At 39.7% G+C, this 27,379-nt stretch overlaps 1 protein-coding gene across 5 annotated transcripts; it reads right to left on the reverse strand.

Annotated features, from left to right (window-relative positions):
* KYAT3 (kynurenine aminotransferase 3) lies at nt 1–27,379 on the reverse strand. 5 transcript variants are annotated; one of them, XM_075424869.1, is made up of 14 exons: nt 27,307–27,379; nt 21,821–21,921; nt 18,392–18,450; nt 17,025–17,169; nt 13,842–13,991; nt 12,555–12,641; nt 10,148–10,270; nt 9,937–10,057; nt 5,999–6,075; nt 5,009–5,098; nt 4,195–4,381; nt 3,114–3,187; nt 2,588–2,674; nt 1–1,165 (listed from the first exon to the last, which is right to left on the reverse strand). In XM_075424869.1, exons 2-14 carry the CDS (start codon nt 21,917–21,919, stop codon nt 1,103–1,105), a joined length of 1,362 nt encoding a protein of 453 aa, XP_075280984.1. In that variant the 5' UTR covers nt 21,920–21,921; nt 27,307–27,379; the 3' UTR covers nt 1–1,102. The 5 variants fall into 5 exon arrangements, with proteins under 5 accessions (XP_075280984.1, XP_075280983.1, XP_075280981.1 ...); XM_075424868.1 differs by having other exon boundaries at nt 21,821–21,951; nt 27,307–27,368; XM_075424866.1 differs by lacking the exon at nt 27,307–27,379 and adding an exon at nt 23,518–27,003 and having other exon boundaries at nt 2,588–2,671; nt 21,821–21,951.

Genomic DNA, 27,379 nt, shown 5'->3' on the forward strand with positions numbered 1-27,379 from the left:
TAAATAGAATTCCTATTCTAGATGCCACTTTTATCATTTTATTGAGGACTGAATACTTTCAGAACAGCACACATAAGAATTGTGAGGAAATAAAATAGTAATTACGCAACTTAGCACTTTTCAATCTTGCCTATAGTATAAACACTGTATTGATTTAACGCAATCACTTTATTTAAACTGATGCAATTTGTGCATGGACAGAGTAGGTGGTTCAGTAGGAAGTCACTGCAATTATTTAATATGAGGCATATCTTAATTTTCCTCCACTGCAGGCTATTGGGTTTCACAAAGCACAATGTTTAAGTCTCACCCCTAGTTCCTATACTATCTCATATAAAAAACACCTCCTACTTTTTTCTTTTAAGTTTTTAAAATACCTATATAATCTATTTATTTTACACACAGTACTACAAATTTTTGTCCTTCAGTAAAAGAAATGAATCACATAGATTTTTTTTTTTTTAAAGGAAAAAAGTTAATGATTTTAAAAAGACTGAAAATAACCTCTGAGCTGCATTACACATTGTCCTCGTTTGGGCTGGGAGAGAGTTAATTTTCACAAGAGGCTGGGAGGGGACACAGCCAGGACAGCTGACCCAAACTAGCCCAAGGGATATTCCGTACCATATGACGTCATGCTCAGTATACAACGGGGGAAGCTGGCCAGGGGTCAGGGATCGCTGCTCGGGAACAGGCTGGGCATTGGGTTTTGGGTGGTGAGCAATTGCATTGTACATCACACGCTTTGTATATTCTTTTATTAGTATTACTGTTATTATTTATTTTCTCTTCCTTTGCTGTCCTGTTAAACTGTCTTTATCCCAACCCATGAGTTTTACCTTTTTCTTCCAATTCTGCTCCTAATCCCACAGGAGGGGAGGAGTGAGTGAGTGGCCATGTGGTACTTAGTTGCCAGCTGGGGCTAAACCACGACACACATATTTCAGTAAATCATTGTTTTAACTCCTCAGCATGTGGCAGCATGAAGTTATTTACAATGTCATATTCATTCTGTACTGTATTAAGTAATTTGTTCTTAAGTTTGCAATAAAAAACCCTACTATTAGATAATTATACCAGATGGAAGAGTTAATAAGAAAAATCAGGCTGTCTGTTTATTCCAGTTCTTCAGGATCTCTTCAGCTGCATCTAGAGTGCTGTCTTTCTGCAAAACAAGGAATATCACTATTACTGCAAGTACAGAGTTCTTGAAAAGAGAGTAGCAGTCATGATTATATCATCCCAAATCAATATTCAGCAGTTTCAGGTGTATCTTGTAAATACCTGTCAGTCAGTTTTTCATTAACAGTTACAGCTACAAATCTAGACTACACAAAGAATTCCCTGCAAATATTTATTAGGTATATTTAAAAGATAACATATATTTAAAAGATAACATATTTTGTCAGCATTCATACTATTAAATTTAATGAAAGCAATACTTCTTATATAAATGCCTGACATTTATGCAGTGATGTACTTGGCAGCTCTATATTGGAGACATGCTACCATAGTTTCCTAATACTCATATGTACAGCTGGGATTTTTAAATCTCCATGCAACCAAGTTATGTTGTGAACTACTTAAACATAATCCCTCTAAATATGGGTAATGTATCCACTGGCCATTTGTGTGGCTTGGCTACAACCTGGTGAGTCATACAAGTAGTCTTTAACTTGACATGATTAGCGCTGTTCATCCTGGGCAAGCCACATTCACAACCAGCAAGTTTTGTCGTGGTTGTTACTGGCTCAATTTGTATCGTAGTCTTTATACCTCATCAGAAGAGCTAAGTAACACAAGCGGAAACTCCCCTTCGTTACTGGTTCAAGCTAAGGCTCCCATCTTTCAACCAGAACAGTTAAGCAGTTGCACATGTTCCATTATGCTGACTCTTACAGAACAACTGGGAAACACCTTAGGGCTGCAGGCTTATCAAAGCTTATGTACCTGTCCCCAAAGTCTTTCAGTCTTTTCAAGAACAGATTCAAAAGGAGAAAGAATACGTGAAAAGGAGGTGCTCACAAAATTGCAAAAGTTGGCCAATTCACAAAAAACATGCAAGGTAACTTCCTGTGTCTTTGTTTTCTTTTGTAATTTGAAGCTCACGTGAAACCCTATGTATTTTCAGGCAAGTGAGCTAAACTTGAATGTGACCTCTTCACTGTTTTCGCTGTTGGAAACTGAATGGGCACGGGGTATACCACTCTACTACACAATTATTCTCTGCTCTGGATTACAGAATTCACCTTATCTGATAGTGTACCGGTGTCATTCTTTTTCACTGTCATCACTGGTCAAGAATGTTTTTAAAAATCAATAGAGTAAGCTAAAAAAGGTCTACCCACCCAGCTGTTTTCTGCCAGTTGCCCTTCTGAGCCATGCCACCCACATTTATGGTTTCAAGTCCCTCAGCAAAAAGACAGCTGAAGCTACTTTGTGCTGAATTTTACATCAACCTAACTTCCTGTTCCTAAAACCATCCAACTCAGCAGATCCTGGACAAAATGTAACAATCAGTCTCTTGCAGATTTCTTTACTGCATTGATTTTTAGGAGTCTTAAGTCTTCCCAGAACATAAATTTACCTTAATGAAACAAAAACGTATATATTTTTCAAACTGCCTTTTTGTCTCAGGACCACAGAATGCTGAAAGAGGAATTGCTGACAGCTTCTGAAACAAAAACCACAAATATTATTTGCTTATTTTATATATAACAAATCTGTTTTAGGCATGATAATTTTACTATTCCACTTCTAGAACTCTCCCTTCCAACATGTGAGGGAAAGACAAAGTTCAGTTTTGTATGTACTAGCTAGGCTTAACTAAATTCAAATTACTTTTCTTAGGCAAAACACTTCAAAGGTACTTTTGTACAACTAGCATTTAAGCATGCTGAAAGAAAAGTGCTGGGACGTAACACAAACCCACAGGGTACATTTCAGCATATTTAGCAGTATTTTAGCCACAACATTATCAGCAGTTACTACAAATACCAAATAATATTTTGAATGGAATATCTCTACTACGTTATTTACTAAGTACGGTTGCATTGCTCTTGCTTTCAATAGAAAAGCATTTCTAAAACTGGAGTATGACTGAGACACCTTACCTTAGATGTTACCATCCATTTGACAAATTTATAATCATAAGGTTGTTTCTCATCTACATCAGAGAGATCCACATCTAAAAAAATTAGATTTAAAACAAACATGTAAGATTTTCCAGACTCCATTGGGAAGGTATTCATTAATGGCACTTTATTACAGTTAAGAATAAAGATGTATGCTTTCATTTTCAAATATAAGTAAAAAATTATACTATAATAATTAAAATAGGCCAACAGACTGAACCTTTCAGTTCTGACCTGACCACTTGCTTTCCATTCAAAGCAAATTCAGACACGTAGCTTGGAAGACAGACATGCAGTACTCCAAGAAGTCCTGAAGTCTGGGTGATTGAGGAATCAGAGCTGTGGAAGGCACTGAAGAGTGTATTTATTGCATAGACAGCAATAATCACTGCAACTGCAGTTTTCTCATCTGTGAAACTGGGGTATCTGAAACTTTCTGACACATGGTAGCACTGCGAGGTCCAGCTGTGTTTAAACATTTCGATGTGAATGGCAAGTGCCATTAGGACTAGTTAGTGAAAAATGTGGAACTAGAAAATGTTCTCCTGTGGGAATTCTTCCTCCAAAGTTACCATAACCTGAATTTCCACAAGGTTTTATAAATTTTGGTAGCATTTTACAGTGTTTAGAAATCAGAATGCCTCAAAGCGCCTTCAGGGTATGACTTCAGATTAAGAAAAACAAACAAACAAAACAGAAAGGGGAAAGTACAAAATGTACAAACTCAGGATACTGAGCCAGGTGCTTGGCTCTTGAACTTTTTCATAATCACAGGTCTTTTCAAAATAGAAATTTTTATTCACCTCCTTTATCCTCCCTAAAACCTTGCCAAAGCTTTGCAAAGCACAGACAGTAGTTCGGATCACAAACAAAGGCTCTGCTGAAGCTTATAAAATATACCTCCCAGGCTAAGGTCCAACAGCAAATTTCAGTCCCAGTCAGTACTTCTGACAACGTTATGCAAACGTGAAATGAGAATATAGTTTAAAATGAAAGTTGCATTTTCAGATTAACTATAATATTTGCTTTCCACACCCTTTTTAATAAACTTTATACTAACTTAATGTAGAAACATCAACAATCATAAAGTATCCTCCATCTGGAATGACAGGCTTTAGTCCAGCTTCTTGAAGTAGCTGAGCCATCCGATCACGCTTGCTTTCCAGCTCTCGAGACAGCGAGTAAAAATAGCAGTCTGGGTTATCCATGCGTTTATAGTCTATCCAAAATGCTTGTGCCAAGGCCTCCTGGAAACATAATAAATGTTTAAAGTACTCATGGACACTCAGTAAACTCACAGACACTCACACTTCCTACTGAAATCACGTGGATTTTTCTTCGATTCTGGCCCTTGTTAAGCAAATCTGCACATACAGATTACACAAACTACATCCAGGTGTGTAATCTGTTTGTTACTTTGTGCTGTGGCAACACCCAAAGCACCCAATCATTTGCTAGGCACTAATCAGATACAGAAGTCACAGTCCTTCACATAACGGTTTACAATCTAAACTGAAGCTAAGTTTAAATTATTGATAATAATGTATCATAGAATACTAGAAACTAGTAGACAGAGATAATGCTCAGTAAAACAAGACCTTACTGCACGAACTTTTATTTGTATTTGCTAGGAAGCCAATAAGATTGTTATGTTTTAATGCAAGAAGCAGCAGTTTGTAGGTGAAAGAAGAAAGAATCTACAAAACTGTTTTTTAAATGTCTGGTGAGCTGATCAAATTTGTCTCCTCTTCTTGCACCCCAGAATATATATTTTGATAACTAAAAATTCATTGTTGTGATTATTGTTTTATTACAGCGAGGCCTACAGTTTTCCTACACCAGAAAATAACCTCCTCTGCCCCATCTGTACCTACCTGTAATGGAGTTGGGCAAGTATACAGTGTATTTTGGTGAACAACTTGCAAATGCTTAATCAGGTTCTGGGGGCCAATAGACCAACCAAGCTAAGGGAAGAAAGCATGCATATGTTATACTTACAGCAGTGGTGGTACTAAAAATTAACTAAGAATTAAAATTAGCCAATGTATTAAGTTTTTCTGTTTTTAGAATTGGCAGTGAATTTGTTTTGATAAAGAATTAAGAAAAGAGCTGGTTTACACAAAGTTTGCTGAACAATGCTATTAAAAAATTCTAGATTTGAGAAAACAGGTACAGTTTCAATTATGTCTATCTCTCGTAGGGTATTGAGCAAACTTTTAATTCTTCATATAACAAGGGTTAGAAATCAAACTGAGCATTTATTAGGAACGTTATTCCATTTGTTTTAGAATCTTTCCATCTCATAAGCTCCTGTGTCAAAGGTGGTTTGAGCATAAAACAAAAGCTGACTGCTGAATCATATATGTCATGGTTCTGTTTGAACACAGGTGATGAAGAAGAAAGAATTTAGTTGCCAAATGGTTAAATATTTTTGTTTACTTTCTGATACATACTTTAAAGTCAAGCAAAATATTATTATTAAATATTTTACAGAAATATAAACCATTCCAAAACATACCATTATCAGAATCTGAAAATATCACCACAAAACAGGAAAGTTAAAATAAGATAATATCCATGTCTTCTCCAAGAATCTTGACCGGTTTTGAACACATCATACTGTGTTTATTTTTTTAGTATTGTTTTCTCTCAAGAGTATATTAATGGAGAGACAAGAAGAGAAATCATACATGGGTGTTCAAGATACGTAATTGCTCCAACTGAATGCTATCTTCATGTTTTGGAGACACAGAGATTTGCCAGAAGCTTTCAAAAGACAGGTCATCAAAACAGAGAATTTTTTAGTCTAATAAATGCATTCTGTTACTTGTATAACTGAACTCTTTAATATTGATTCTTCTTACCTTCCAGCCAGTTACACTGTATGTTTTTCCAGCACTTCCTATAGTTATTGTTCTTTCCCACATACCTGGCAACATAGCTGTATATAAAATAAAATTAATTGGGTACAGGTGCACTCACATATTCCACGTAGTTAGAAAAACTGTACTGCCCCTAGCTCAGAGCTATGCATTGATACCTCACTGCAGCATATTAAGCAAGCAATTAGAATATTCTAAAATTATAGCAATTGCAACAAATGTGAAAGGATATATGGGCCAATGCTTTTTGGCATGAAAAGAAGGTAGGGATTAATTAAAGGAGAAAGAAGAGGCAGAAATGAGAGGCACAGTTTGTGAAAACTACATGTTAGTTATCCTCAGACAAAATGCTTAATTATTCATAAGAAAGATATGATCTAAGAAGCGACTACCCATTCATCTCAAGACAGCATTATTTCTGATGGCTGATAGTAGCACCATACACAACATTAACGCAGGCACTGCAAGCCATTTTAATAGAATTGTCCAGTTCAATGTCCATATGTCTCAGACATCAGAAAAAGAAAAGAATTACTAAAACTTCTAACCTGGAACCAAACACCATAAGAATCGGAAAACCAACGGAGTACAGAAATTATGTTTTGTTATATAATTTGAACAGGCCTGGGACTGACTGACAATAGCAGCTAGCTAAGGATGTCTGCAAAGATTCAGGGACGCATGGAGGCCTATCTCTGTCTCTGTGTTTGTATCTGGTAGGAGACCAAAATCCTTTGTTTCCTTTCCAAGGAGATGACAGAGCAAAGGTCTCTTCCTGTAGTTTGCAAATTTTTTCTGTACACTGCTTAAGAGGAGCTCTGTTTGGACTCTTTAACTTCATACATTTTCAACAGAAATAGATAAATCAAGACATATAGTTCATACCAATGAATCTGTCAATTGTTAAGTCCCCTCTCTAGGGAGACCAACGAACAAAAATTTTCCAAATAAAGCCACTCAATTTCATAAAGAGGTTTTTGCAGCAGTTATCTGCATTAGACATGGTATAAGTCTTTGCAGTTACTTGAAAACACATGTTCTATTTTTTTGAGCACACTTGCCAAGAACAGAAACCAAACAGCAGGAAAGAAACTCCTATTTCTGTTGGCCCACCCATATTCACCAAACTGCTCTGTGACCTTGAAAACAAATAGGCAGTTTGAACAGATGCATCTTCTAGCCAGCTAGGTCAAGAGTATACATCACTTCCTACTGGCAACCAAGCTAACTCTCACAGACTGCAAAAAGAATTGAATTTCAAGGCTAATGCCCTCTAGTGAGACTGTTTTGCCACATAGTCATAGGAATTCAACCTTGGAGATGGAATGTAACAGCATTTCAAACAATAGCAGCAGCAAAAGGGCACAGGGGAAGAAGTGGCTCCATTGCTTTTACAAGCAACAACTTTTAAATAGAGAGGGAAATCTCTCTGTGCCATATGGCAACATCATTACATGACACCATAACCAAGTCTGACTACAATTTAAAAACTAGCAAAGCGCAAACTAACACATATAATAAGCCTGTTACCAGGGACAGCACACAGCTTGTTGAGAGGCTTGTTCAGTTTTGAGATGCAATCTCTAAATCTGCCAGCGCAACCCTAATCATTACTCAGAGGAGGCCCACGGTTTTATGGAAACGAGATAACGATGAGAAACATGATGAAGTGCTCTACACTACAGAAAACTGCTTCAGTGTTCGCACAAAGACCGTACTAATTTTCTGATCCGTGGCTAGCAACCCCTGTTAAATTGTATTATGGAAACACCATCAGACTCTGTAAATTAATGCAATATCCCTTTTGCATCTCTTACAAAAGGTGTCACTGCATTTGATGGAGTATGTAGAGGTTAATATGGAAATACAAGAGTTTTTAAATAGTGAAATAACACACTTTTTTTTTTGTAATATCTTTTGTAGACTTCAAAAAAAAAAATCTAAGAAACTGAAGTTAAAAACAGCAGATCTTGTTTCTTTTGCTGAAATAATGTTATAGTTCACAGTGTTACCCTGAAGGTTTTATAGTCATTTTAACACTAAAGTTAAAGATGATATCATGCGACCTGTTAGAGAGTATATACCCAAACCTAGCTGGCTAAATGTCCCGGCTTTAACTTGCACTATCATTACACATTATTTCTACATTCTATACTAAACTACAGAATGCCTTTTGTTCCACTGCAAATGTTTTGGTTTGAAGCATTAAAATGACAATACTGATACTAACAAACAATAGAGTTACTGTGCCTTAAGAATTCACCACCTGTTCACTAAAACAAAGTGTAACTGACAACACAAGTGTTTGGACCTGCTGCCATTGCAAAGGCACCCTACACCACCCACAGAGATTTTGGTTCCGAGGACAGCTATTTGCACGAACCACCTGCTAAGCCCATGAAGAAAGCTTTAATTTAACTCATTTTACTTTGCAATTGGGACAGACAAGCTACACATGATCAGCTGATGTGGTAACTTGTTACAATGTACTGACTCAGATTACTATCACATGAATGCACCCAAGATATTCCCCTTCTTCCATGTCTGAAGGTCTTTGAGAAGCTATCGTTATGAAGGCACCACAACAGCCATGAAATCAGGCCACTTTCAAAACAGACTCATAGCCTATGCATGGCCAATACAATCCACATACTGCAGCTGTATGATCAGCAACTGTGTACCTGAGCTAGTAAGTACTGGAAGGACATTTAATTTCCTTTTTATTATTTATAAGATTTAGGTTTTAAAATTATGTAGACCCCACTAATGGAAAGTTTCTTTTATTGCCACTCTACATCCATAGAATCAAAGCATAGAAGCAAAGTTTTCAGCATTTAACCAGTGGTAAAGCCAGGGGAAAAGCTAAGCTTTTTCATGTCTAAGTTATGTCTCTTGATCTCATTGTTTATCTCAACTAGATGTGTCTATTGCACACGAATGAAATGTGCCTTCATTTTTACAGTAAGTACATCCTAACAGACAGTTCATGCAAGATGCTACCATCAGAAACAAAACATCCGCACATATAAGAAGGAAGTTTTGGACATTAGCCACTCAAATACATCAGCAAAGCCAAACCAAGATCACCACACTAGAAACTTTTACATAAATGCTTAACTGTAGCATTATAGGACTTCAGAAGGAGTTCAGATACCTGTACTAGATTCACTTGTTCTGAGACAGTAGGACTGATTCCACTAACTTCAGTGAAACTTCAATCAAGAAGTAAAACAAGAGGGACAGGGACATAACACTGTATTTGGTTTTCTTGTTTGTTCTTGCAATAGTGCTTTACCCCTGCAGCAATACTGCCTGAAGACTTCAGCATGCTTTCACGCTGCCCATGCAGCACCTTACTTCACTGAATTCAATGCCCATTATTTAACAGTCTCTGCACTCTCAAGGGACAGTGTTCATGTACTATCTCCGGACTAACCTTTATACTTTTGCTTTTTGTAAGCAGTGGAGCAAAAATAATTGTGTTCCTCATTATGCATTTCCCTCACTGATTATCTCTACAATGCTTTAGAAGGAAGTTTTAATCACTGTTCCTTCTATTAGTTCTTCAGCAAAGCACATTCCAATATACATACACAAACAGCAATTGTACTTGTCATGGCCAACAAAGTAACTGAATAAGGATGGGATTTTCAGATGATCATAACTCATTTATGAGCATCAATCCCACTAGTTTCTACGGCTATCTGCTCCAAAGTCACTTAAGAGCTTTGGAAATTCTATTTGGAATCATTCTTTAAACTTATTTTCAGAAAAGGGAGGTGCTCTCCTCCTTAGAGTTCAAACATTGTAAAATAGTCAAAGCTTGAAGTCTGAGCTCCTTCCAGCAACCACTGTCTCCAAAAAGCACATTTACAATGTCATTCCACAACCACTTCTAAGATGCCACAAAAAATCAGTACCTATTTTAATGTGTTTATTTCCTTTATACACCAGCCATTCATACACCTCATCGCTGATGCACAGGGTATCATGTTTAACACAGAGATCAGCTATTACTTGGAGTTCTTCTTTCGTAAACACCTGGGACACAACAAAGTAAGGGACAATGCATTAATCATAGTATTTAAGGTATACTTTGAAATTACAGTAGTGTTAAAGCAGAACTCTTACCTTGCCTATAGGGTTGTGCGGGGTATTCAGAATAATTGCTTTTGTTTTGGAATTAAATTTATTTGCAAGTTCAGCAGGATCTAAGACCCAATCAGCACTAGATGCAGAGTTTCCATCGTTTTTCTAAAAAAAAAAAAAATTATAAAAAAAATTTATGCATTATTTGAATCTAACACATTACAGCCTAAACAGAGATGCCTAACATCACCTCAGACACTTTCATAACCATACTTGAAAACCTGTCCAATCTGTCCTGCTCTCCTGGGAGAAGGCACTTCTAGGAACAGGCAGGGAGGCTAAGAGCAAGGTAAATTATTATGACAGTGGCTGTCCTCTCCTGGCCACCGCATGTCTTAAAGCCTCCCCAGGAACTGGTTGCCAGGATCTGGTCGCACACATGCTGATTGTAAAAATGTGTAATGCAGGAAGCCCAGTCACATGGCAGGAGAGTTTATGGCCTTCTCGGACACTAGAACAAGCGTGTGCATGCTTGGCTGGAAAGACTGATCACCAATGGAAAGATTCAAGGTCTTTTCCTCTTCCTTGTCCATATGAAAATGGCCAAAGAGTTAAAAATCTGCACCACCAAGGCTCTGGAGTTGCTGTGGTATTACACAAGGACAATAGACGTTTGGGCCAGTTGCTAGAGAGAACAAAGAGCACAGCCACGCTAACTTTCTGACACCTACACATTACAGAGCGCAGGCCAGACCAAGGACAAGGGCATGAAACAGAAAATAACTGGAGGAACCTCATCATTCAAAACGTCCCTACAAGGAGGGCATCCAGAGGAACAGTCTCATAGAATCGCAGAATTATAGAATCATAGGTTGGAAAAGACCTTTTAAGATCACAAAGTCCAACCATCAACCCAACACCAACATGACTACTAAACCATATCCCGAAGTGCCACATCTACACGGTTTTTGAACACCTCCAGGGATGGGGACTCCACCACCTCCCTGGGCAGCCTGTTCCAATGCCTGACCACTCTTTCAGGGAAGACATTTTTCCTAATATCCAATCTAAACCTCCCCTGATGCAACTTGAAGCTACTGCTAGTTACTTGGGAGAAGAGACCAACACCCACCTCACTACAACCTCCTTTCAGGTAGTTGTAGAGAGCAATAAGGTCTCCCCTCAGCCTCCTCTTCTCCAGACTAAACAGCCCCAGATCCCTCAGCCTCTCCTCCTTAGACTTTTTCTCTAGACCCCTCACCAACCTCGTTGCCCTTCTCTGGACACACTCCAGCACCTCAATGTCTTTCTTGTAGTGAGGGGCCCAAAACTGAACCCAGTACTTCAGGTGCAGCCTCACCAGTGCCGAGTACAGGGGCACAATCGCCTCCCTACTCCTGCTGGCCACACTATTTCTGACACAAGCCAGGATGCCATTGGCCTGCTTGGCCACCTGATCACACTGCTGGCTTGTGTTCAGCCAGCTGTCGACCAACACCCCCAGGTCCTTTTCTGCCAGGCAGCTTTCCGGCCACACTCCTCCCCAAGCCTGTAGCGTTCCATGTGGTTGTTGTGACTGAAGTGCAGGACCCGACATTTGGCCTTGTTGAAACTCATACAGTTGGCCTCGGCCCATCGATCCAGTCTGTCCAGATCCCTCTGCAGGGCCTTCCTACCCTCAAGGAGATCAATACTCCTGCCCGGTTTGGTGTCATCTGCAAACTTACTGAGGGAGCACTCAATCCAGAGGTTTTGTCACCCCATGTGGTGCTTAATTCCCGGTGTTCAGGCAACAATCCTGCCTAAAGAGCCACTCAGCCCTCCCCGTGCAAGGCTGCCAGTTACCCAAGGCAACAGTAACAGGATCGACACTTTGCATCCAGAATAATCCCTGCAAGCTGGCAGCATAATGCCAGCAGTACCAATCTGAAAATTAACCTATACCAAAATTATTCCTTTTTATCAATAAAGGAAACAGTAATTCTTGTAGGTATGTATAGCAAATATGCATGATCGCTCCTTATTTAGGAATCGGGTATCGGAAAGGAAATCACATTCTGTCATTGTCAGAGTTGCTGAAGGGATCAGAAACCAAATCTTTTGAAAACCAGCAGATACAGAAATTGCACTGATATGTGATCCTCCTTCCCTTATTTGCACTGAAAACATTCTCTGATGACATCCAAAAAAGGAATTTTGATCAGCTTTCAGAATGTACAAACTAAAGTAAATGAGAAACATTGTTCCACCTTCTCCAACACTGATAAGTTCTATCTGCTTTGGATTGTCATTGTCTCAGACTTACACTATCGCAATCTATCTCATTTTTATGTAATTGAATATTATGAAAAACTATACAGAAAAGCATCGCCTAGAAGGTGTTCATCAAACTGTATTAAGTATGGATGAGAAACTTTATATGATAAATAATTTTTAAAAAGCTACTCACACATCTCAGTGGGATGAAAACAGGCTTTGCACCTGCCATCTTTACCATTGGTTCATAACAGTCATAAAACGGCTCTATTATTATTACCTGAAATTACAATCATCAGTATCAGAAACGGAGAATTTACCATGCATGATACCATCATATTTCTAGATTTACTTTGGTGGTATAACTTGGATCGTGTTTCTGGCACTCTATCCTGATCTAACGTTGCAGAATATTCCTCAGTCTAAGTATGATAAGCATGACTCATTTTTGACAACACACACAGGCTGTTCTTCTATAGTTACATATTACAACTACTAAGATATAATATTAGGAATGTTCGGGTCTTGCACACAGATTTGAAGGTGGAAGGCAAAGATGCAAACATGGGAGACAGCAAATGCAAATTGTTAAACCACAGCACAGCTGCCCTAATTCTGCCCATGAATTTCCATGATTTCCAAGAATCTAGAAATCTCAAAAGAACAGCTTAAGTCCTCAGATTTTATCAGAAGAAAATTTTCAGGTAGAAAGAGAGGACAAATTCAAGGAAAATTGTGTAGAGGCTAGATAATAGCAAAACAAAAGAAAATCCCAAAGGCTAATAGCAGAGAACTGTTACAAAAAAAGAGAAGTGAGTATCAGAGCAACAGAAAAGGAAGAAAAGATACAGATGAGAATACAATATACAAGTGGAACCAACAAAACACTGAAAGCAAAATGCATGACAACACAAAAAACTCATTTCCACTACAGATACAAATATCCCCCCCAAATGACTTTTAATATCATTGTCAAAAAGGCAGACATCAGTAGTGAAGTACACCATCACAGCTAGCACAGTAAAATAACAATCCTTTCTTTAAAGGACTTTCCTGCCACTTATGCTGCTACCATGCAATGGTCCAAAACAGAACTTGACACACAATGGTTATTCAAACACCAACAATACTTTGCGCCACCCTTAGTCTTCTGTTGCAGACAACAGCCCACAAGTTTTCTCAAATAAGAACTCAGTGCGTACTGTGTCACCTAATGGTAACAGTGATAAAGAAACTGCTACAGGTACCATAACTATGAAAGAAAGGGCTTTGTAAGGTGGTCAATGATAGGAAGACGTCCAAAGGATAGTCTCCTCATCACAGCTTCTGAAACTTTGTCAGATGTGCAACTGTAACAAATCCAATGAATGGAGATCAGAAAGAAGCCCCAACATTAACTTGTATTTAAAAGTTGATGAATAAAAACCAGGCAAATTCTCATTTCAGTGAGTATATGTGAATACTAAGAATAAAAACTTACTTCGTCACCCTCTCCAATTAATGCCTGTATTGTACTAAAGAGAGATCCATAAGCCCCCACGGTCACCAGGATATCTGTGAGAGGATCAATCTTTCTTCCACAAACTCTCTCGTACACTTGAGACAAGGCTTTCACAAGCGAAGGATGTCCCTGTTCAAAGAAAACAAATGCAACTGATTGGTGTATTCCTGACAATGTACAAAGGCTATGTTTGAGTTTTTTTCAACATATATCAAAATAATACATTTTGAAATAGAAAAATACAAGATAAGCCCCCAATATTAATGGCTGTTAACAGGTAGCATGGTTTAAAGCTTTTACACATTAGGGAAGAAAAGTGGTTTCAATTTATTTGTATCTGCTAGGAAATTATTTTTGTATATCTGATGCTTTTTAATTTCTATCCTATTATCACATCTCAGGATAGCTCCAGGTAGCCTATAGTAGAGCTAGGTCAAGAGACGGGATGAGAGAAGGGAACACCCTGGCACCAATTCATCCTCACTTCCTCTAGAGCCTCTTTCCTATCTGCCCATATTTCCATCTGAAGTTCCTTCTGTTTCCTTCCTTATCTTTCCACTAAAAATTATTTGGTGCAAGGGGAATCTTTTTATTCTGTTTATATACTGCTGATAAACCTCATGTGTGATCAGAATGATGATTCATACAGTCGTAACGCAAATCTCAGAGCACCATTCACCATTTGTGTCCCCTACAGGGACATGGCAGTTAACGTACTCTTGTCAAAATGTGCAAAGAACAAGAAAACAAACATGCAACAAAGATCATATACAATATGCAAATAAGAAGGAACAATTCTGTCGACTCAGGAAGAATACAGGTTTCCTGCTGTGAAAACCTTTTTTCTTTTTGGGTATTTGGTAGAAATAAAAAACAGCTCCCTGAGAAAACACAACCATATAACACTATTCCTACTCTACAATATTAAACATCGTACCTCTACACACAAGGCACGAAATGATGAACCTTTCTGTAAACAAAAACATTACTATAAATTAAGGCTTACAAGTCGTCAAATGACAGCCATTTCTTGCCATCAGTGTGTCAGCTACACAGGAATGCTGCAACACCCAAGTCACGTTAGCCCACACTACAGGCCATAGCCCTACAGTCAGTGAGAGGTCCAACTGCCACAGAGAGTTGAGACAATGTCTCAATTATCAGATGGATGTGCATCATTCATACTCATCTCTCCCATATTTGCAACCACAAATACTTGTGCTCAAAAGCTTTAAAAGTGCAGAAGTTTGTAGAGGAAGTGCAAAGGCTGAAGATGGGAATATTGGTAAAAATTCCTCTTTAATTACTGTCTACAGTATAATATATCTGCCAACATCCATAATTATCATGGGAATTATCAAACTGTTTGGAAATAAAGAATATAGTGACAGAAGTAAATATTGAATAATTGCAAGCATTGGGAAAATTGCATTTATGCTTAATTTGCAAATTGTTTTAGAGAATCAGTCTGTGAGTATTTGTCAGAAGGTAGATTGTAGCCCATTCTCTCTGTAACCTTTCCCCTTACACCAAGGCTCCTCCAAAACCTTGTCTGTCTGATGAGCAAAGACTTTTCAGGTACCTTATAATGGGTGATGAACACACTGATGCTTAGCCCAGAAGTTCACTAAATCCCAGCCATCTTTTGCTGGTGTCCAACACGAAATAATTGCTTTGTACTTTCAAGTTTATATATACAGAGACAGGGTTTTTATATATATATATATCTATATCTATCTCATACTTGCAGAGAGTCTTTGCACACAGCTAAAGATGATTAAACAAAATGACCCAAAGAGGAATGGAATGAGACTACAGTCACTGGGGATTTTTTTTTTTTCTTTCTGTTCTTGCCAGGGCCCTGAGTGCCCTAGTAGGCCTTACTGGCCCTGACCAGCCCCACCTGGGGCCTCTACCCAGAGCAGTGCCCCTGGACTCCATGGAAGTGCTACATAGCAGGGTTGCTGATCTGCAATTCAGTTACAGCCATGCCTACACCTGGCCATAGACCCTGCTGAACCTGGCCCCTACCTGCAGACTGATTTTGTGGCTTGACCTTAGACCTGCCATGTCACCCTGGACCTGCCCAGTGATCGCTGGGCTATGTCTAACCATGGTTAGCATTGCAGGGCCTGACCTGTGGATTAACTTCCAGGCTTGACCTCAGGCCACCTCACCACCAGAAGCTTGCCTGGTGATCCGGGCTGACCTCAGCTACCAGCTCTGGGCCTGCCTTGCTCAGGTGCTGCGGGACTGGGCCCTGGCTGGTGAGTTCTCCACCCTGCTCGCTGTGACAGCTTCTCCTTTGAGGACCTGCTGGCCACTGCTGCTCCCTGTCACTTCATGCAGATTCTCAAAGAATAGGCAAAAAGTTATGCTGGAATATATACACAATGATGCCACAATTACCAACACAATTGCTGGCCTACCAGTCTATACAATGTTTTTCTATGACAGTTGCATAACATGGTCATCTAGAAAAATATTAGATAGACTCCTTGGGGTCTTGTAGCAATCCTGACACATGATTCTCAATTGGACAACATGGTTTATCTTTACCACAAAATAAAAGACAGACAAACCAGACAAGGAAGTGGTCATAATAAAACAGGAATAGTCCAGTTGAATATCCTGTCTTGGACAATGATAAATGCCACACACTCACACCCAGCTCAAGACATAAACTCTACAAGCCATCTTACGGAATGGGTAGTGACTATCTTCCAGGGGCAAAAACTTACTGGTTTCATCATTTCCTAATCTCCACTGAAATCTACTAAACGTTACGGATGAATCTTTTCTTGATCCTAGAGGCACTGTGTCAAGTATTTCTTTCTCATTCTACCATTACCCTATCTGATTCATGTTTACACTGACCAAAATCAGAGGTAAATGTATAATTTGCATGCTTTAAACTGTGAACTGACTCTTCGAAGACAATCCATCCCAGACGTGCTCTACCATTTTGCTCTTGCTGAAGGATTCTGTCTTGAAGAAGCCTACACAAAGGATGTTCATTAGTAACAGATAAGGCTACTAGATCGACTTCATTTGGGACATAACAGTATGGCTTACAGATAAAACCAGTTTAAAGGAAAGTCATTATTTTCCCTGTGGCATGTTCTCCACTGAACTTGGGTCCTCAATGTCCACAGTACTTACAAAGCCTCGTGTGTACTGGTTCAGTTTGTCAACTGCTGCTGCCTTTGCAAGCTCTTCTTTGACATAGCTAGGAGGGGAAATATCAGGAAGGCCTTGACCAAGATTAACAATTGAGGGATCTGCTGCCACCTTTGTAAATTCAACCCTAAAGGGAAAAAACATCTTAAAGTTAACATACCAGATAAAATTATCTTTTTCTTCATTAGCACTAAAAGGCAATAAAAAAGTATTTAACTTTGCCAAATTCACAGCAGTGGAAACATGTTTAAGTAAAATGCTCACATGGAGAGGCGGGGGCTGAGACAATGGTAAGTAACCATAGGAGTCAGAGGAAACCCAATAAAAGGGTGACTTTCTGCACCTGCAGAATAACTTTTCTGCCAGCAGAATTGTGCTCAGATGCGCACACGCACAAACACACAGTAACTTTGGATGTGGGCAGAAATAGAACACTGCCCTCTTTGCAAAATGAAGTAGACCTAATTAGAACAGGCACATTATATGTTTTAAAGGCTAGATTCTGTCAAGTGAAGGTGTAATTTAAACTATCCAGCCACCTCAGAGTGCTTTTTTTTGTAATTTTAGGCAACAGACTTTCAGGCTCTTCATTAACTGTTCCTAGTAGCCTGCCCAATACGAAAGTGAGAATTCTTGAACGATTTTTTTTTCCTCTCTTCACAGGTGAGCATTGCATTTTACCCCTTCCTCCCTACCCAAATGTTAACAAGATTAAAAAACAAACAAACCAACAAACAAAACAAGAAAACCCACATAGCATCACAGTTCTGTCAAAAACAAATACAAATTGCATTAGTTTGAAGCTGGATGATCAAAACACCTTGGGTGTATATACACACAACTAATGTAAGCCCAAAATAGTGTTTCCACCAACTAAAGAAATTCCACATTTACCAGTGATAGCAATATTGCTTTAAGGCCAACTTAATACCTTGAAAAAAGTATATTAAAAATAATGAGCTAAATTATAAAGACAAGTATAATGGCTTTAAAAAGAAACCTGACTCATCTGGTAAACACAAATCAAGTGTAATTAAAATACATTACTCAACAAAATTAACATTTAAATTTGAAAGTCAGCTATACTACCATGCCCAAGAGTTATACTTGTCTTACATAATTTACTAGATGAAGAAAAGCCCAAGCCTAATATTTAAAGCTCGAGAATAAGAATTCATTCACACCCTTAACAGAATTTGGTTCACTACTTCTAAACAGGTGCCAAATACATTTCAGCAGAGACAGCAAGTGCTATGTACCTTCTTGTTGGCAATAATTATCAGTTTCGAAAGAAAATGTACAGGCCAAAGACATTTTCTGAAATTTGTACATATTTTCCTTTTACTTACCACACATTGCTATCAAGGCCTTCAATTCGTCTTGTGTTTTTGTGTCTGAAGGCCATTGTCTGCAAGATCAAAATATACAGACAGAAGGGTTTTGTTAAGAAAGACAAAGTACTATATTGTTGAATTCTGCATGACAAACCCTCCTTCATGCTGTCTCAAATATACCATTGCCAGCTGAATTCAGTAGTTACACAAAATTATAGACATGTTCTTTCATTAAAGCTTCTATAATAGCTTGAATTCAGACTAAGAAGAAAATACACAAAAATGTCCTAAATTCTCATTCATAATTACCTAAAGCCACTGAACTTTCAGCAAGGATGGAGCAGGGGCATAATTTAGCTCAACAGCTTTAAAATATGACCTAAAAAGAAAGAAAAAAATAGAGTGCCTACATTCTTTTTCTTTTCTATGATACACTAACAATTTAAAGACTGTGTTATTTCTAGCCCAATTCCTGCTCAATCCAGTTTGGAAAGCATGCATTTTCGATGTAATTTTATTTGTTAAATTGATGGGTAGGAGGAAAATAGCACAGACATTTCCTATTTTCATTCAGACTTTTCAAACTTCAAAGTATTTACTTACAGCACAGCAAAACCACATTAGAACATGTTTTTGCTGTATATTCAGACCTTCGATTAAGGTCTTGGAAAACTGTGTTAGTATAGACTTTCAATGAGTACTCTCTATAAAGGCAGAGAAAAAGTTATTGATAGTTGTGGTACTTTTAAGTGAAAAAGAGAAAAAAAAGTTAGGGAGGAAACCCATTTCTTTCTACTTGCAAACAAAAAAGTGCAAGCCCATTTCTATCTTTGTAAACCAGCTTGATACTGGAAAAAAATTACATAGGAATTACATAGTCCCACGGTACTCCAGACACTCCATTACACTCCAAGTTTCAATTTTAAATCAATGGGAATGACCCACAGTAGAAACATAATGCAGGTACATGTTTGCACTCAACCTATTTACAGTAATGAAGTTACCATGTATGTAATGATTTGAAGAATAGGAAGCTATAAAATTAAACAGATACTTCTCTGTTCACATGTCTTCTCTACAGATCTGATTCTGACCTCATCTAGGAGTGACAAACACCAGAGGAATCAAGCACGGGACCTTTTATTTGTCCTCGGGAAGAAAACCATTAAGATAACTAGGCAGATGAAGTTGTATTTCTTGACATAGAACAAGAGAGAGTCAAAGAGGAGTTCTGACTAGGTAATCTGTACTGCATCTACTTGAAAAAACACATACGGTTTAGAAAATGAATCCAATTTAAAAATACATGTCCTGGTTTCAGCTGGGATAATTTTCATCCTAGTAGCTGGTATAGTGCTGTGCTTTGGATTTAGTATGAGAATAACGTTGATAACATACTGATATTTTCAGTTGTTGCTAAGTAATGCTTATCCTAAGTCAAGGACTTTCCAGCTTCCCATGTTATAATGACTGAAGCAGTGAGGGAGTATAGCCAGGACAGCTGACCCAAACTGACCATATTCCATACCATATGACATCATGCTCAGTATATACCGTTGAGGGGGGTGGCAAGCACCTGTGTGGTGCTTAGCTGCTGGCTGGGGTTAAACCAGGACAATGTCTTGGTAAATATGACTGATGTTTGGCTCTACTATATAAACACAAATAACACAGGTACTACTTAGCCTGAGCCCCCCCTCCCATCTTTTTTCACATGCCAGACTACTTCTCATACTACAACGAGTAAGAAGTCTCACCTTGAATCTTTCCAGTTAATAATGAGAATTCTGTATGCTGCCATGGGTAAATTTGTTCCACTGTCCAGGTCTTCTTGAAATTGTTTCAATTTGCTAAAAGCTAAAGGCTTATCAACTACAGGACTTTCATAATTAACTATAATGTAAATCTTAACTGCATTAAGTAACCTTTCCTAGCTAGAAATGTATTGACAAGTAAAACAAGCCTTCACCTTACAGCTCTCATACAATTTTAAGTTTAAATATTTAATGATTCAAGTCTTCCTTTTTTTTTTTTTTTTTGCCTTGAAACTAGTTTTAAAACAGAATAGCTGGACATGAATTAGTTTGCAGGTTTTCACAGATTCAGCTTACAGTGGGGTTCAGGTCCACCTTATTACTTTGAGAAAGCCAACCAAGTAACTGACATTTTAAAATAATACCTTAAGTAGCATTCTTTCTTCCAGAAGGTCGTGACTATTCTTAAGACTTTTTTTTCTTTCAGCCGAGTTATGTCATCACTTGATAATCTTCAAGTAATTTCTAACATTTCCATGAGTTTAAGACCAGTGTTAAGCAGGACAGGTATGTCCTCATCAAGCTCTAACTCTGACCTCCTGCTTTCCCTAACACTTCCTATCAGGGAAAGCACCTGATAGAAAATCAGGTGCTGCTCATATTTATTTTCCTTCCTAATACAAAGAAACTTGAGATTAAACTGAATAGAAATATGTTTAATAATGATAGAAGCAAATACTTTTAGAAGGTGCATAATTAAATTGTGGAATTCAATGTCAAAAACTACAACTGAAGCCAAGATCTTAAGAAAAATCAAAAATAAACCAGGATTAGGTTTCAGCACATTTAGTGAGAATATCCAACTTCATTACATAGAACACAAATACTTACAACATACGAAAAACTGACTCAGGCAAAAGCTGACCTTCAAGGTGGCTTGCATGCTAAAAGAAACTTCTCATATAGGCAAAAAATGCTACAACTGTCCAGTATAATGGTTTGAACTTCTGTCTTGAAGGATCTGACATGTGCCTTGGTTGACCCAAGTTGCTGACTAAATGAACTCCTGTTCTGACCTGGCAACACAATTTACATTCCAGTGTTCTATATGCAACACAGAGTGTGACCTCCAACCACCTACCATGTTGCAAAGCTCTGTTTTCTCTCAACAAAACTGGAAGACTTAAAATGAAATTACACAATCTTATAAGCAGTTAAGCTGGGAAATTGAGAAGATCCTGCATAAAATTAAGTTTGAGGTACTTATATACCCCTTGTTATTGCGGCATCAAGAAGCACCACTACTCTCATTTCATTAAAGGAAAACTGAGATACAGAGAAATCAACTGTCTTAGCAAAAGTCTGTGATAAAGCTGGGATTGAACTTGTCTCCTGTCTCTCAAGCTGTAGTGCCCTACCAATTAGGCAATCCTTCTGGCCTGATCTGTGCTAGATGTGACTGAATAGGATACACAAAGCAATAATCACCAACTTCTGTTATGCCAGTGTGGTTAAATAGTTGACTGATTCAAATATCTTATTTTGTTCTTGATACTCAATGTTTGGATCAATGTAACAAGAAACAAAGAAAACACAGCTAATGCATATATATTGGCAACACTGCAAAATTAGCATGACTCCAAAACATCGTATGAAATAGTTTTATCTATGAAACTGAAGGAATACTTACTGCAGAGGCTGAAAGTTTGATGGATCTGGAAAGCAAATCTGTTCGTAGTTGGTATGTTCTAATGCCAAGGCAACAGAAGCTTCGTGAAGCAAAAAGCATGCCTGCATAGTAAATAAGTGACCTGAAAAAAACTTCAGAGATTCCAGGAATTAGTTTCTACACATCACTAAGCAATTTTAAAAGGTAAGATCCCCTTCTCTTCCCTTCAGTGATTTTGTTTCATTGAAATAAGTTCTAGTAAATTATTACCTTATCACATTTGTAAGCATAGAGGATGAAACATTTTTACTGACACGGCTTCAAAATGTTTCTGAATGTCATCTAGAAGGCAGGTTTCCGCTATCTGACAACACTGATCTTCTTTTCCTTGAATGACAATTAAGACTAAATGCAATTCAAGGTTCAAGTCTGTGTTAGAATTGTTGTGAAAATGGGTTTCTGTAATAAAAATTGCTATTACAATTGCCAGTTTAGACAGAACAGAAAAAGAGCCCAATTTTTAAAAAGTCACACAGCTTTAAAACTGGTCTCCATTTTCAAGTGTTTCAAACCAGGTATTCTGAAACTGAAATAATCAAGATCACCAGTCACACTGGAGAGGCAGGCCTATGCACTTTATATAACTACACTAAGTTTTGCCACAGTGGCTTGGCAAACATCAAATATCTACCATGGCAGAAAACAGACAGCTAGAAAGGATGTTCTGTGTGGAGTAACAGATCATTCACTGACCAGAGATAATGTGCCCTGTTAATCAATAACTATAAAAAAGAAGTAAGAGCTGGTACTTCCAGAACTTATTTTTAAACATATATTTTGCATGACATTGTCAAACTGACTGGAATGTGCAAGAGAAAAATATGTAACCCATAGACCTATCAGAAACACAGTAGCCACAGCAGTGTAATTATTGACTTTCTTTTCCATAGTTTACTCATTAAAGAATAGATAACCCCTGCTTCTCCCCAGTCTTTGCTACCTGAAAAGGAGAAGAAAACAAAAGAGAAAAAAACTATACTATTTGTATTAGAAACAAAGGAATGCCGTTGCCTGTTAAAACAATACCATGCAAACCTTGCAGACAGTAGAGAAGGTAATTCAATATCAAAGTAAAATATTACTTTTTCATTAAGAAGACTGGATTTAGTTCAATAAGACAGAGTTCTTTACACTTTCAGTGTAAACTAATAGAAAAGTTCAACCAATACTCCCTTTTAAGGATGCCTCATTGAATGAGTTAAGTTTTAAAAGTATATTAATTTTGCCTTTCTCTTATTCCATTGCTACAAACTCAGTCTCAATTCTGAAATTAGGGTCTTCTCACAGAGTACTGAGTTGTAGCTAACTTAGTTAGACCCTCAATAATACCCCTGTAATCCCATTGCATTTAGCAATCTGCAGGTATACAATTCATTGATGCTTCCTTTACAAGAAGAAATACTAGCAATTTGCTCTACTCTTCTGGCCTGAGGACTAGCGAAAATAAACAGCAATTAAATCTTTTGGCACTAGTCAGCAGATACCCTGAAAGGCACAAAAGAAATATATCTGTTTAAAAAGACCTGTAAACACATTTTAAGTTACTTGTAATAACAGCACTTAGCATATTTGATATAATCTTTGATAACTACATGAAATAAAAAAGGTTGTGAAGGCCTCTAATTCTCTCCTCGTATATACTTCCAGAAACTACTTACGTAACATGCTGATACTGTCCTAAAATGTGACGATAACAATAGCGCTATTCTCCCAGTCAGTCAGAGACAGGATTACTCTTGCAGCACACTGCGAATACTTGCAGTAGTTAGCACAGAGGGACAAACATGCGTATCTTTGCCTGTTTCATTTTGTATTAAGGAATAACAAAATGAAATTAAAAACTTGCAAACCTTACATGCGAAACTAATGTGCAACATTTGTAAGAAAAATTATTAACAGTTGTAAATACTTCTAGCATTAACGCCATGATGTACCGAAAGACAGTGTGGTATTTGACAAGCCATTATTTGACACGAGGCAATCGTACAAAACCACAACACAGCATGAGGAGCAGCAAACCTGTACCGCAGTGCCAGGCAGCTACAGACGTACTGCAAACCCTGTTTCAACTCTCTTAAAAACTTGCAAGTTCTTCAAACACATAAAATGCACTGGTCTTTGGGGGTGAATGAAGAGGTATTAATTTCTTCTTTCTTAGTCTTATCAATGTCTCTTTTTTCAATCTTGGAGCCAGCCACCAACTTTCTGGCCAGGAGTTGTGTCTGCTAAACTCAGAAATTCACAGTTAGGAACACTTATCATCCCTTTCTAATTGTCAGTGCTCTGAAGCATTCACGCTTGTCAGTCCTCCTGTAATTCAGGCTATCATACTCATAGAGAAAACAGGAAAATGAACATTAGGGAAAAAAAGATAACTTTTTTTTTTTGTGACGCCCATCTACAAGATAAAAAGCTACTGCTGCAGCTTCCAATTTTTTTAGGGGAGTGAGAAGCAAGGAAGGCTACCAGAAAGGTCAACACAGTAAATGTTTTTAGTGGGGCTGGGAGGAAGACACATTCTGGGTGCTAATCTGGTTTGAACTCAAATTTGGTGACTTAAACTAGCCTGGAAGACATAGTTACACTTTGCCATGGGGACTCTATGAGTACATCTGTGTACTAACAATCATTTAGCTCATGCTGTGCTTCATAACCACTCCAGCACAGCTACAGCCCCTGAGGTGCAGGGTCTTCCGTGCCCTGCACAGCTGCCCAGCCTCCCGGTCATACAGTACCCTGACTTCAGATGCTGCTGGACCACCGGGGCATTTTATGAGAAGTTACATGTTTGTAATGAATTGATTTTTTTTTCCCCTTTGAAACTAAAGGCCAAATGCTGCCATCCCTCCATTTTTGAGCTTCAGTTATACCACCTCTATAAAAACAATGTTTGAGCTTGAAAGACTTACAGTCAGACCCCTTAAGCTGCTGCATTTTTTCCATGTAACAAGTAGTCTCATTTTACTGTGCAGTCTCAGCAATGAACCTTACTAGAAACACTGCAAGCCCATCAGCTATCACAATAACATAAACAATAACCTGCTATATTTGTGTTGTGTTTAATATTTGTTGGAAATGCAAACCTAGAAAATGCTACATCTCAACCAAACTTTCCGAAGCCTTTGAAAGACTGTGTATGCATGTGGAGGATGAAACCTTTAGAGAAAGCAAGAGTGACATCTTACCAAGGCCTCTCTGAAACTTTTTTCCCTACCACCTAAAGTAACAAATGACATGTCAAGCCAAGAGAACTGTTGCTAAAATTGCTGGACTCAGGGTATTCTTATTAAGGGCACTGAAGTAGTCAACATTTAGTAGTCAATGGAGAGCAGAATAAACCCCCATAATCCAGGAGGAAGCAGTTAATGACCTGCTATGCCACCTGGACACCCACAAGTCCATGGGGCTGGATCGGATCCACCTGAGAGTGCTGAGGGAGCTGGCGGAGGAGCTGGCCAAGCCACTCTCCATCATCTGTCAGCAGTCCTGGCTAACAGGGGAGGTCCTAGATGACTGGAGGCTTGTCAGCGTGACGCCCATCTACAAGAAGGGCCGGAAGGAGGATCCTGGAAACCACAGGCCTGTCAGCCTGACCTTGGTGCTGGGGAAGGTTACGGAGCAATTCATCCTGAGTGCGCTCACCAGGCATGTGCAGGACAACCAGGGGATCAGGCCCAACCAGCATGGGTGCATGAAAGGCAGGTCCCGCTTGATCAACCTGATCTCCTTCTATGTGGATGAGGGAAAGGCTGTGGATGTTATCTAACTGGAATTTAGTAATACCTTTGATACTGTCTCCCACAGCATTCTCCTGGAGAAGCTGGCAGCTCATGGCTTAGACAGGTGTAAGTTCACTGGGTAAAGAACTGGCTGTGGATGGCCGAGCCCAGAGAGTTGTGGCAAATGGAGTTAAATCCAGCTGGCAGCTGGTCACAAGCGGCGTCCCGCAGGGCTCAGTTTTGGGGCCAGTCTTGTTTAATATCTTTATCAATGATCTGGATGAAGGGATTGAGTGCTCCCTCAGGAAGTTTGCAGATGACACCAAGTTGGGTGGGAGTGCCGATCTGCTTGAGGGCAGGAAGGCCCTGCAGAGGGATCTGGACAGGCTGGATCCGTGGGCCAAGAGCAATTGTATGAGTTTCAACAAGGCCAATGCCAGGTCCTGCACTTCAGTCACAACCCCATGCAACACTACAGGCTTGGGGAGAAGTGGCCAGAAAGCTGCCTGGCAGAAAAGGACCTGGGGGTGTTGGTTGACAGCCAGCTGAACACAAGCCAGCAGAGTGCCCAGGTGGCCAAGAACGCCAACGGCATCCTGGCTTGTGTCAGGAATAGTGTGGCCAGCAGGAGTAGGGAGGTGATTGTGCCCCTGTACTTGGCACTGGTGAGGCTGCACCTGGAGTACTGGGTTCAGTTTTGGGCCCCTCACTACAAGAAGGACATTGAGGTGCTGGAGTGTGTCCAGAGAAGGGCAATGAGGCTGGTGAGGGGCCTAGAACAAGTCTAAGGAGGAGCAGCTGAGAGATCTGGGGCTGTTTAGTCTAGAGAAGAGGAGGCTGAGGGGAGACCTTATTGCTCTCTACAACTACCTGAAAGGAGGTTGTAGTAAGGTGGGTGTTGGTCTCTTCTCCCAAGTAACTAGCAATAGGACAAGAGGTAATGGCCTCAGGTTGCATCAGGAGAGGTTTAGATTTGAGATCAGTAAAAATTACTGAAAGAGTGGTCAGGCATTGGAACAGTCTGCCCAGGGAGGTGGTGGAGTCTCCATCCCTGGAGGTGTCCAAAAACCGTGTAGATGTGGCACTTCGGGATGTGGTTTAGCAGGCGTGGTGGTGTTGGGTTGATGGTTGGACTTTGTGATCTTAGAGGTCTTTTCCAACCTTAATGATTCTATGATTCTATTCCAGTTCTTCTTCTATAATCTACATGGAACAGAGAAAACTGAGCGTGGAGAAATAAATTTTACAGTATGGAATGAGGGGAAGGATGAAGTTGCGGGTTTTTCCCCTCACTTTTCCCCCTCATGGAGCAGCTGTGCCATGCAGCCACGCTGTATCACACACACGTTCCGCTGACGCCGCCTCCCCACGCACTTTTCCACCTGAAGCACTCCGCCTTTGCCGCACAAACTACGAAAGGCCTGGAACTGCCGGGCCCCAGCCACCCCCCTGCCCGCACCGGCAGCAGGCCCCGCGTTCAGCGGGAGGGGGCCGGCCGGCCGCGGGACGCCCCTGCCCGTTACCACTCCGCGTTCACCGGGCCCCCTACACCGGCTCCCGGCCGCTCGGAGAGCCAACAAACGCGGCCACCCGCACCCCCAGCTCAGGCTGCGGGCCGGCGCGGCCCAGCCCAGCCCGCCCCGGGGCCACTTCCCTCGCAGGCCCTCGGCAGAGAGAGGCCGAGGCCCGGCCCCGGCCCCGGCCCCGGCCCGCGCCACCACGACTCACCGCCCCGGCACCGCCTCCCCCGGCCGACGCGCCCCCGCCCGCGCAGGGAGGCCCGGAGCCGCCTGGGCGGAGC

The sequence above is a fragment of the Opisthocomus hoazin genome, chromosome 6 (assembly GCF_030867145.1).
Source record: "Opisthocomus hoazin isolate bOpiHoa1 chromosome 6, bOpiHoa1.hap1, whole genome shotgun sequence".
Classification (NCBI taxonomy): Eukaryota; Metazoa; Chordata; class Aves; order Opisthocomiformes; family Opisthocomidae; genus Opisthocomus; species Opisthocomus hoazin.